At 37.9% G+C, this 12,354-nt stretch overlaps 1 protein-coding gene across 6 annotated transcripts in view; it reads left to right on the top strand.

The window, feature by feature from the left end:
* Positions 1-12,354, top strand: part of KIF16B (kinesin family member 16B) — a 215,270-nt gene that overhangs the window by 29,454 nt on the left and 173,462 nt on the right. For all 6 annotated transcript variants that reach the window (XR_005452325.1, XM_038751766.1, XM_038751765.1 and 3 more), the window contains exons 6-11: positions 1,790-1,899; positions 2,994-3,136; positions 4,795-4,963; positions 5,122-5,253; positions 7,376-7,551; positions 10,861-10,926. Coding sequence is in view for 5 of the 6 variants with exons in the window: in XM_038751766.1 (XP_038607694.1) it covers positions 1,790-1,899; positions 2,994-3,136; positions 4,795-4,963; positions 5,122-5,253; positions 7,376-7,551; positions 10,861-10,926 (796 nt within the window). In the remaining variant the exon portion in view is untranslated. The remainder of the gene's footprint in view (positions 1-1,789; positions 1,900-2,993; positions 3,137-4,794; positions 4,964-5,121; positions 5,254-7,375; positions 7,552-10,860; positions 10,927-12,354) is intronic.

Raw genomic sequence — 12,354 nt, 5'->3', positions numbered from 1 at the left:
CACAGGAATTGCTCATATTGCACTGAATACTTCAGCTTCCTGGCACAGAAACTCTGCCTTTGAGTCAGTCAGTTAATGGCATTTACTGAGTGCTCACTGAGGGTTGAGCCCTGTACAAGGAGCTTGGGAGAGAACAATTCAGTAGAGTTTGCATATAGCAATGATGGTATTCATTAAGCGCTTACTATGTGCCAGGCACTGTACTAAGTGTTGGGGTGGATGCAAGCAAATCGAGTTGGACACAGTCCCTGTCCCACGTGGGGCTCACAGTCTCAGTCCCCATTTTACAGATGAGGTAACTGAGGCACCGGAAAGTGAAATGACTTGCCCAAGGTCACACAGCAAAGTGGTGGAGTCGGAATTAGAACCCATGACTCTCTAGCTCCCAGGCCTGTTACTCTGGCCACTACAGCATTCTGCTTCTCGTATGTCCTGCCCACAAGAAGCTCACGGTCTAGAGGAGGAGCTCAGAAACTAGAGGCAGGCTCACCACTTTGGTTCTTCTGTGGTTGCCTTCTGGTGTCAAATTTGGAGGAATGTGGGTCCATATGGAGCTCTGAATGGTTGTCAACTTGTACTTCCCAAGCGCTTAGTACAGTGCTCTGCACACAGTAAGCGCTCAATAAATACGATTGATGATGATGATGATGTCAGATCAGAGCCCTAGTCAGCAGTTTTCCTTATTAGGCATGCCCTTTACTTTCAAGACCATCTACATCACATTACACCCAATTCTCCTGGCAGGATTGTGTTGTGGAAGAACCTGGAATTAAGGGGCAGCTTGCATTCTGGTGCTTAAATGTGTCCAACACCATCTGCACAGCCCCATACATCATTTATTTTTGACACAGTTCTGATGTTTCCGTTAGTACAGTGTATCCAAATAGACCTGCAATGTTGGATGAAAGTTCCCTAATTCCTAAACCGTGTCCTAGACAAAACACAAGGTGGAAATACACATTATGATTGAATTGAGAAGCAGTGTTGTCTAGTGGAAAGAGCACAGGCTTGGAGTCATCAGAGGACCCGGGTTCTAATCTCTGCTGTGCCAATTGCTTGCAGTATGATCTTGGGCAAGTCACTTAACTTCTCTGTGCCTCAGTTCTCCTGTTCTCCCTCCTATTTAGACTGTAAGTTCCATGCAGGACAGGAACTACGTCCAACCTAATTATTATTTATCTACCCCAGTGCTTAGAACAGTATTTGACACATAAAAAGAGCTAAACAAATGCCATGAAAAACAAACAAAAAAAGGAGTATACTGTTTTTCCATGTGCCTAAAGCAATCTTATTTTGATCACTCCCCAAAAAACTAGTTAATTCACCATTAACTGGTTGAAATATTTTTAAAAATAAAATTGTTAATAAAAAGTAGTGTAGCATGCCCTGCCAATTCTGGGAACATGGGACAGCAGAGACTGGCTGCATCTCTGAGTATTGGGACAGTTGGACAGTGTAATGAGTAGTCTGATACCCTGATCCTCTAGCTTTAGCACCCTTCTGCTCTTGTGTTTATTGTTGACCTTGTTGTTTTGTGTCTTTAATGTTTCCTCTTTCCTTATATGTCCATATGTCCATTGCCATTTCTCCCTCTCCCCTACCACCCCCCCGGTAGATTTTTAAACTCCTTGGAGGCTGGAGACCGAGTTTAATTCTCATCCATGTGTTTTTTTCCCCCATACTTAGAACTGTGCTTTGCACTGTCTATTTATTTAAATACTAGTACTACCATGGTTGAGTCCAAATTTGGATCAAACTGTTCTGAATACAAAACTATCTTCAATTTTAGCTACCTGGAAATTTATAATGAACGTGTAAGAGACCTCCTTAGGCGGAAATCATCCAAAACCTATAATTTAAGAGTTCGTGAACATCCAAAAGAAGGACCTTACGTAGAAGGTAAGAGGATATATTTAGTAGGTCTGGACTTCCCAAGTATTTTTATGAGGTTATATAATATATGATAATGGCAAATAAAAAATGTGACCCCAATGGAAGGGTTTTTTTGAATATTTTTTATTTTGAGAGATCTGAGATGTGAATCAAAAAATGGAATAACTTCCATTCAGTTAGCAAGAAGTCATGTTAAACCTAAAGCCATGGTTAGTGAAATAATTTGGGAGTGTGTTTAGCTTATTGTTAACCAGAGTTGGATGTGACTGCTTTTTCTGAGAAAAACAAGTGGCATACAAGAGAAATGACTTTCTTGCACAGGAAATTGTAAGACAATTGAATTTTTAACTAAAGGGAAGTCTTACAGGTAGAACGTATATCAACAGAGTCAAGAAAGGTCTGGAAAAATTAATGGATGCAAGTTCTATCAGAGGTTATTGTTGGGAAATTTGGGGATGTTAGAAGGAACATAGCTATACTCTTATCATCCTTTGGTTTGACCAATGGGCACCAAGTCGACCCCATACATTACAATGGATGGCCATTAACCTGACACTTTCTGGAAAACCATGAGGTATGGTGTTTTCTTTTAAATTGATTTAATCTTAGATTAACTTAAAAAATAGATACACAGAAGAAACAAATTATTAATTTCCCTAAACCCAAGAAGAGTGTTCTTGTTTATTGTATGGTACCAATTCATTCATTCATTCAATCGTATTGAGTGCTTACTATGTGCAGAGCACTGTACTAAGCGCTTGGGCAGTACAAGTTGGCAATGTACAGAGACGGTCCCTACCCAACAACGGGCTCACAGTCTAGAAGGCAACAGGCATCAGTGTATATAAATAGAATTATAGATATATACATAAATGCTGTGGGGCTGGGAGAGGGGTAGAGCAAAGGGAGCGAGTCAGGGTGACACGGAGGGAAGGCGGAGCTAAGGAAAAGGGGAGCTTAGTCTGAGAAGGCTGCTTGGAGGAGGCGAGCCACTGAGACCTCTTCTGAACCAATTGTTCAGAAAGTTTAATGTGGATCCAAATAAGTGTATCCCTTCATAGATAGGTTTACTCGCCTTCATTGTTTTTGATTTGTTTTAGATTTGTCCAAACATTTAGTGCAGAATTATGGTGATGTAGAAGAACTAATGGATGCAGGGAATATAAATCGCACTACAGCTGCAACTGGAATGAATGATGTTAGTAGCAGATCTCATGCCATTTTCACAATCAAGTTTACTCAGGTAAGGAAGATGAAGTGGTCTCCAGTAACTATCATGGCTCTACTGATATAAGGATTAATTATTTTGGTTAGTCATAATGGCTTCTGGGAAAGGATGAAAGTTATTTTTGTCAGGATTAAACAAGTCATGTTTGCTGAGTTTCTCAGTGGTTCCAATCAAAATAATTTGATGTCTTCATGTGTACCTTAAACACTCAGCAGTTTTTAACTCTGTATTAGGCATAAGTATGTGCTCCTATACTTAAGCTGAAGTTTCCATTATTTCAAACTCTGTGGGATGTAATGGGTTGAGTCTCAAATCAACCGGAAGCCGTGAGACATAACTGTGTAAGGACCATTAGCTGCTCTCCCCCAGTAGAGTGTGACAATTGGATTAAAATACCAGAATAAGAATTCACTGTAGCCAAAAGCCAAATAATGTTAAGGAAATGTAGAAGAAGGCTACGATGTAGAAATTCCCTTTAAATTTAGGTTAAAGTCCCTAGTTGCTGAAAGGGACAACTTTTTAGTTGTCTGAAAAGTTCTCCAGCTGGCATAAGCAGCGCAAAAAGTGGAAGGGCAGTATTTTGCAAATCCATTCTTTTAGTACTAGAAAACACTTCGAGTCACATACTTAAAGATGGTGAAAACTTTTCTTGAAGGCCTTCACACTAAATCTAAATTAGTTCTCCGTACCTCCAGAAAAGACCAAGCTCAGAATTTGATCGTCAACTCTTGGCGTTAATATGTTCTGAGTCGTTTTGTGTTTTGACACTGCTCTTCAGTTTTTTGCAGCTTTAGGAATATGGAACTGTAAAGAAACCATTGGATTCAAGTTTTAGTTGCTCTCCTTTTATGGAAGCGCATATTAGTACCCACTCTTTGTGAAAATAATACTAATAGTAATATTTATTCTAATATCTGACTCCCGCTCTAGACTGTAAGTTCCTGGTGGGTTGGGAACTGTCTACCAACTCTGTCATATTGTACTCTCCTAAGTAATCAGTCGGGTGCTCTGCACACTGTAAGCGTGCAATTAATGTCATTGATTAAGCCTTTAATATGTGCCAAAGCATTTGCTCTGTGTGTTGTAGATAAAAAGATATTCAGACTGGACAGAGTATTTTTTTATCAAGAAAAAGATACAGGTCACCATAGTTCTGATAAGAAACAGAAGTAAACAATTAAAATTATTTTGCTATGTAAACTGCAAAAGTTAGGGAAGAATTCTTCATTTATAAGGAACTCACTTCCTTTGATTTAACCTTGAAGCCAATAGAGTGACTTCAGAATATGTGAACTACAGTATTTGCTGTAACCTTAAAATGAATTTCACACTTGAGTAAGATTTCAGTAATTGTTTAGAGATATTTATGGTTGTGAGATCAGAAAGCATAGGTATATTTAGAATCCCCAAGACCCTATTTGAAGCAAATTTGTCTTAAACTGAGTAACAAGGGTTAGGTTATGACATGTAACATTGTCTTGCCATTTACTCTCTTTTCTTTGATACTTGAGCTAAACTTTATTTTTGAAGTTTCACCATTATCTAGACAGGCATAAAATCAAAACGTATCCAAAGAGACATCATAGAGACGTGTAGGCGTAATTAAAGCTGGATGCATAAACAACCCAGAAGTCTTTTGTACCTTTTAATTTTGTTCTTTTATTTTACCTCAGGCTAAATTTGATGCTGAAATGCCATGTGAAACAGTTAGCAAGATCCATTTGGTGGATCTTGCTGGAAGTGAGAGAGCAGATGCCACTGGTGCCACAGGGGTTAGATTAAAGGAAGGAGGGAATATTAACAAATCCCTTGTTACTCTGGGAAATGTCATTTCTGCCTTAGGTATGTCTCTTCACTTCTGCTAATTCACTTTTATGTATAATGGTACTGTATTGCCTTGGAGCAGTAACGTAGTAAACATCATGTCTTGAAGGCTTTTAATCAAAATTACAGAAGCAGCCTTGATAATTATTGCCTTTTTTTTTCTTTTGCTTCCACAGCTGATTTATCTCAGGATGCAGCAAATCCTCTTGTAAAGAAGAAGCAAGTATTTGTGCCTTACAGGGACTCTGTTTTGACGTGGTTGTTAAAAGATAGCCTTGGAGGAAACTCTAAAACTATCATGATTGCCAGTAAGGGGTTTAAGTTGTTTTCCCATGTGCCTGGTAGTGAACTGTAAATATTTAGTTCAAAGTGTCTCATTAAGAATTAGTGCTATTTGCACCTTTTTTAATTAATTATTTTTTTCTGGCATAAAATTAACCTAATAGGGCTCATTCATTCTCTATTAGCAATTTTTAAAAACTTATAAATAAAGAGTCTTAACCAGGATCTAAGGAAATCGGAGTAATGGCACTGTGGGATAAATATATGAATTTTCTTCTCTAGTAAAGAAATAGCTCTGAAATCATCTGAAAGATTCTGCATGAAATTATTTGTTTCATTTTTGGGTCCCTTAAAGATTTGGCAGAGGCTCACGTTTTCATATTCAAATGAATCCTTATTAAGTGAGAGTTGATATGTTGAAAAGTGTTCATTTTAACAAGTCAAAGAAAATCAGCTTTTTCTTTTGCGAGCCCATGGTGAGAAAGGTTGGGGTTTAGTGTGCAGGGAATGAGCAGGACAAGGACCTGGGAGTGCCAGGCAAGTGCAGAAAAGAACAGGCCAGAAGGACCTGAGGAGAGCACAGAGGTCAGTCTGTCCCCAAAAACTGGTGATGTTGCTGAAAATCTTTCCTCCATGTAGTTGTCACCCTTAATGACAATTATTCAATAGAATGAGTTTTTCACTGGAAACCATTTTAGTTCCACCGGTATGTTGTTTTCCTTGTCATCAATCAATGGTATTTTTTGAATGCTTACTATATGCAGGTCAGTGTACTAAGCGCTTGGGAGAGTGTGGTACAACAGCATTAGCACACGCTCCCTTCCCATAATTAGCTTACAGTCTTGAGGGGGAGACAGGCATTAATAGAAATCATTAATTTATAGTACATAATTTAAAGATATGTATATAAGTGCTGAGGGGTTTATGAACTTAAACCATCCCCTCTAGTTTTCTCCTCCTTCCCTCAACAAAGACAGGATTCATCACTTTCCTGAAATCCTTGAGAGATTCCTTTCTTCTGTCTGCCAGAGGAACCCATCCTACTTTCCTCCCTAAAGGCAAAGTAAGATGCTTCACATCCTTCAACTCCATTCTAACCAGGGTCTTAAATGATCTCAGCAGTGCCTTTACCTTCGGCCTTCTTTGGCATTCTGGAGAATCAATTTTCTAGTCTTTCCTCAGTGGAAGCGCTAGCACTTCTTTCTTGCTTGTCAGTCCATCTTTTATGAATGGAAAGCAAGTAAAATTTTTAGATTTTTCTTGGTATAAACCCTCTGTAACACCAAATTAGAATTCTTTAGCCAAAACTCAACCCAAACTCAAATTTAAGCCAAAAAATATGGTTTGTATAGAACATATATAGGCATATTTTTTTTCTCATGGTTTCACCTGAATTTGCATTACATCTCTGTGGCTCAGTAACTTCACCATCAAAAGCTCCATGTGGGACATGGACTGTGTCCAAACAGATTACCTTGACCCAAACAGACCCAAGCACTACCTTGTATCTACCCAAGCACTTAGAATACTGCCTGGAACATAGTAAGCGTTTAACAAATACCATTTTTTAAAAAAAATCAAACAAACAAATTAAAAAAAAATTATCAGCTTTTTCAGGCCAGGTCTTTGGGGGTTTGTAGAGGTAAGAATTTTCCCTTTATTATTTGAGAGAGGAAACAGAGTAAGAAATCCTTATATCTTAACATAAATTGGTGATACAAAGAGAAAACTTTAGTACTTTTGTTCTGGTGAGATCTTGTTCTGGTTAGGTTTTTGGAACATTTTCCTCTTTGGAAGGGACAGTGCTTGCTTTTTCCTTTTTCTAGGCAAAATGCCATGTAGGAGGATAGAGTGCTTTTCTCTGCACTGTAGAAAACAACTGATCCTCCCTGTATAGGGTAGCAATTTCAGAGCTCAAAATGTATAACCACTGTGAATTACTGATCTAGGGTCCAAGCCCTACTGAATGACATTTCATTAGTCTCAGGTCACCCACTCCCAGTACATTTCTAATATATTTAATGTTCATAAATGTAGCAGAGGATACTTTTGTAATCTTCCCAGCTTAATCTGACTTTTAAATTGCAAACTTTGTGTTAAATGAAACACTAGTACTGGGTAAATTATTTTTGAATTCATTTTTCACAGCTATTTCACCTGCTGATGTCAATTATGGAGAAACCCTAAGTACTCTTCGCTATGCAAATAGAGCCAAAAATATCATCAACAAGCCTACCATTAATGAGGATGCCAATGTCAAACTCATTCGTGAGCTTCGAGCTGAGATAGCCAGACTCAAAACTCTGCTTGCTCAAGGGAATCAGGTTACTTTTTTTTCGAGTTTTCTGAATAATTTTCTTTGAGTAATAGTATCTATTTCTAGATCTTAATGAGATCATTATCTCCCTCATTATATTGATTTAGGTAAATAAGTGCTATGTGAAACTGTGAATGAATGACTATGCGTACCTTTCCCTTTACATCAAATTCCAATTGGCCTTTGTGTTCATTATCTACTTTTGTGCATCATTTTATATGCTGCACTTGGTGTGATGAGCAGTCTAATAGCTATAAATTGTGAATTAATTTCTAGCATAATATACAGGATCATCCACACCCCCTATCAACAATATGAAAAGCTTGGAGACTTAGTTTGTCGTTTAAAATCTGCTTAGGGTTTTAAAGTGTGAAAATATATTTTAAGGTAACATTGTTTACCAATGTGAATATAATGAAGATTTAAATTAAATAGCTATTGTGATGGTTAGAGTTTTGATGTATGTTTAGAGTGGGTGCCAAGTTTTCCTTTTAAAGGCAGCATTCTCTGAGTTCAGGAGGAATGCAAGGGAAGAAAGTCTCTGAAGGCCTGGGATTCCCAATAGTGGTAATATTCAAATCATATGTAGTATTCAAAGAAATGGTTAAAATTTGGGAAAAGAGATAATTACAAAAAGCGTCTAGAACAATTGTCAGAAATTGTTCTTATGTAGCTTCAAGAGAAAGGGATAAAAATATTTACTAATAGGGTAATCAAATAATTAAATGTACAAATGAATCAACATACTTATGGGGGCTTGTGGTCCAATCAATCATTATTTCATCAATCAATCGTATTTATTGAGCGCTTACTGTGTGCAGAGCACTGTACTAAGCGCTTTGTGTGCCTCCTTTGTGCAGAGTATTGTACAATAGTTGAAAGACATTTTAACCCCTATTTTCCTTATCCTCCATGCTTTCCTCTCCACTGACTATGCATCTGGCTGTTTATTCTGTATGCACTTATGATACCCCAGCTCCACAGCACTTATCTGTACAGTCTACAATTTCTCCTTTCTGTAATTTAGTTTGCCTTCCCCTGTAGACTTTAAGCTCCTTGTGGACTGGTATTACAGCTACCAACTCTGTTGTATTTCATATCCTCAAGTGCTTAGTACAGTACTCTGCACACAGTAAGCTCTCAGTAAATACCACTGATTGATCGATTGATTTAACTCCAGTGAGGTACTAGTTGTAAATTGTAATTCCTGAGATCAGTCTCCTGGCCAGTTTTCCTCTTGCACCCTTTCTGTAACTCTTTCCTCCCCTTGTTAAACTCTCTTATTACCCTCCACCCTCTCCCGTCTATATAAACTTTCAGTTACTCAGGCTGTGCATTCTTTCCGAAACCTTCCCTCTTTCTTGTTCCTTTCCTCAGCCTCTTTGTTTCTGTTCTTTTTGTACTTCTCTGCTGTCATCCATTTTCTGTTTTCTCGTTTACATCCTGTATCTTTTTCCTTCTTGTCTCTGTCCCTTTTCTTTGGTATCATTTTTGCCTTTCCTTTTCCTTTCATCTACCCTGTATTCTCTTTCCCTTTCTCAAACCATTGTATCCCTTCTTCTCCCCCTCCTTCTTCATTGCTCCTCCTTTTCCCTTACCCTCTTCTGAAGATCTTTGCTCCCTGCTTCCCTTTAACCCAGGGGAGCAGATTTCTACTCCCTTCTTGGCCGGTGCTCCAAGTTTGTCCCTGCTCCTCAGGCTCCAGCTGTTTTTCAACATCAGAAGATAATTTTTCTAGGCTGAACCCATGACTTTGCTCCAGTCCAAGCCCTGGCATGATGTCTGTACTGGCCTGGAATTCCTATTAATTTTAATAATAATAATTGTGGTACTTACTAAGCACTTAATATTTGCCAAGCACTACACTAAACGCTGGGGTGGATACGAGCAGATTGGGTTGGACACAGTCCCTTGTCCCAAAGGGGTTCACAGTCTCAATACCCATTTTACAGATGAGGTAACTGAGGCACAGTGAAGTTAAATGACTTGCCCAAGAACAGGTAGCACATATCCAGTCTGTCACCAAATCCTGTCAGTCTCACCTTCACAACTTCGCTAAAATCTGCCCTTTCCTCTCCATCTAAACAATCATCAAAGGAGTGGCCTTGTTTGAGCAAAAGCTTTTTAAGGATTATGAAACAGAGGTGAAAAGGGAATACAGGCCAGGTGATGTAAACAGCAGGACAAAAGACAAGTCTAGTTTGTTCCCCGTGTAATCGTGACTCTTATCCTGCTTTGACCTTCCCACTCTTCAGTCTACAGGGGTAGAAAGACATTAATATAAATAGATTATGGGTATATACGTAAAGTGCCTTGGGGTTGGGGGTGTGATGAGTAAAGGGAGCAAGTCAGGGCAACACAGAAGGGAGAGGGAAAAGAGGAAATGAGGGCTTAGGGAAGGCCTCTTGGAGGAGATGTTCCTTCAATAAGGCTTTGAAGGCAGGGAGAGTTGTTCTCTGTCTGATATGAAACGGGAGAGTGTCCCAAGACAGAGGCAGGACGTTGGTGAGACCTTCACCCTGAAAACCTTTTAATTAGTTCAGGTAATCAAATACAGACATTATAATAAAAATGGGAATTATAATGTCTTTTATTCTATGAAATTATAATAGTGTGGGAGATAGAACAGACCTCTAATTAAAACTTATAATGCTTTATAAAATAGCCAAGAACTCTTAAGTACCCATATGAAAGAAGAAATCCCTTTATAATTTCTCCTATAGATAATCTTCAAATCCTAGATTATTATATTTCAAATGCCATCAAGTGTCATTGAAAATGTTGGGTACCCAGAGCTTCCAAACAGAATTTAGTTGCCAATAATTACTTATTCTAGTATTTAATATTGAATATCAAACCTAGTGTTTATGTACATTCAAGCAGACTTGATGGATTTTTCAATGCAAAATGTCATGAGTATAGAGTTGGCTTTAATAGGTTAGTTTAAAATATCAATAGTAAATGACATATATCTTTTCCAACTATATTTAAAGCTAATCACCCTCAAAAGAGCCAACTTATCAAATATTGTCTAGATTTACCAAATAATCAATATGTGTATTTTAAAAATTGGATTATATCGATATCCTGGAAGTATTGCTGTTGTCATGAACATTGCATGTGAATTTCTATATAGTCATGCATTTAAAATGATACATTTTTTGATATATCAAATTATGATTCATTATTGAAATTGTTTATCATTCTTGGTAATTAGTGCTCGAGCAATTGCTGGTCTTTCATTAGTTGGAAAGCTAAATTTTGTAGTTTACTACTTCTTACTAAAAGTAATACATATTTATATTTTGACATTTAGATTGCCCTGTTAGACTCACCTACTGCTTTAAGCATGGAAGAAAAACTCCAACAGAATGAAGCAAGGGTAAGTTTTGGTTTAATGTCCTATTTTAACTTAGCTTGTATGAAATGCTTTGCAAGAACTTGTTGTGCTTAAGCTGTTTTACTGAGTCGGCTATCTTGGTTTTAGTTAATCATTAGTGACATTTATTGAGTACTTACTGTATGCAGAGCACCAAGTCAGCCTTGGGAAAGTACAGTACAACAGGGTTGGTACACACCATCCCTGCCCATAAAGAGTTTGCAATCCACAGAGAGAGATGGACTCTCTCTTTTCCCAAGTGAGAGTTGTTTGAAGGAAGACCACTGATTACTCAAGTTTCTGTGAATTATGTACCATTTTAAAGTTAACCTGCTCCTATAAATGAAGATAAGATATTAAAGATAAGAAGATGCTCCAGAAACTACTAAGTAGTTGGGCCATTGCTCAAAGTAGCCCGGTGTTTTAAGGCAAAGCAGACTAGTGTATCCCTTTAAAGGACCTAAAATTCCAGCATCTTGTGAAAATAAAGCACTTTCCACAAACCAAGAACCTAAAAGGAATTAAGATTTGAGTCCTCAAGACCATCTGGCTGTGAACCTAAAAGACTGTTAAAATGGTTTACCTCTCCTTCATGGTGCCTTGTAGTTTATTTTTTTTATTTCTTTGGAAACCAGAATATTTGCTGTAGGGATATGAGATGTAGAAAGAGTAGATAATATATGGATAAAAGGGTAAAAAGGTTAGAGGGACACTGGCAAATGTGTACAGTGCTTTGCACACAGTAAGCGCTCTATAAATACGATTGAATGGATGAATGTGTGAGAGGGACGTGCTAAATATGGGCTAACAAGAATATTGCTGTCATCTAATGACCTTCATAACGGGACTACACTATAGTAAAGACAAAAGTGAACTTGAGTATACCCTTTTTTGAGAAGTGTGAAATTCAGCCCTGGAGTGTTGACATGGGGCAGAGTGTTGTGAAGGCTTGTAAATCACCACCATGTTCTGGGTTGACAACTTTTCCCCCTACTTGCCCTGGACCTGATTTTACACCCTCTCCAGATAAGGGGCAATTAGTCTCCACCCAAATAGAGAAATGAAATTTAGGAATGCCTTTTGGAAATACATTTGACTCAGATTGCTAAATGGGTAAGCCAAATGGGAAAAAAAGTAAGAGCTCCAAGGAAGCCAAAATTCTGTTGGAAACAAATACTTTCAGTAGAATTATATAGTCATGAATATGTAACTAGTGGTGTTTTGGTAGCATAAATATAAGCAGTCCTTTACAAGGCTTTTTTTTTTGAACAGAACATTACGTATTACATTTGAACTTATACCTTGCGTATGTTTGTTCTTTGCTGTGTTTGTTCTTTGTCTCCTGATAGTTGTCAGGAACTGTAGGTGGCCATCCAGAACTAGGTAGATGAAACTGCTGAACACATGCTATTTTATATATGTATAAAATTT

Source organism: Tachyglossus aculeatus, chromosome 9, assembly GCF_015852505.1.
Source record: "Tachyglossus aculeatus isolate mTacAcu1 chromosome 9, mTacAcu1.pri, whole genome shotgun sequence".
In the NCBI taxonomy this organism is placed as follows: domain Eukaryota; kingdom Metazoa; phylum Chordata; class Mammalia; order Monotremata; family Tachyglossidae; genus Tachyglossus; species Tachyglossus aculeatus.
This window is presented reverse-complemented; position numbering and strand designations above follow the sequence as displayed.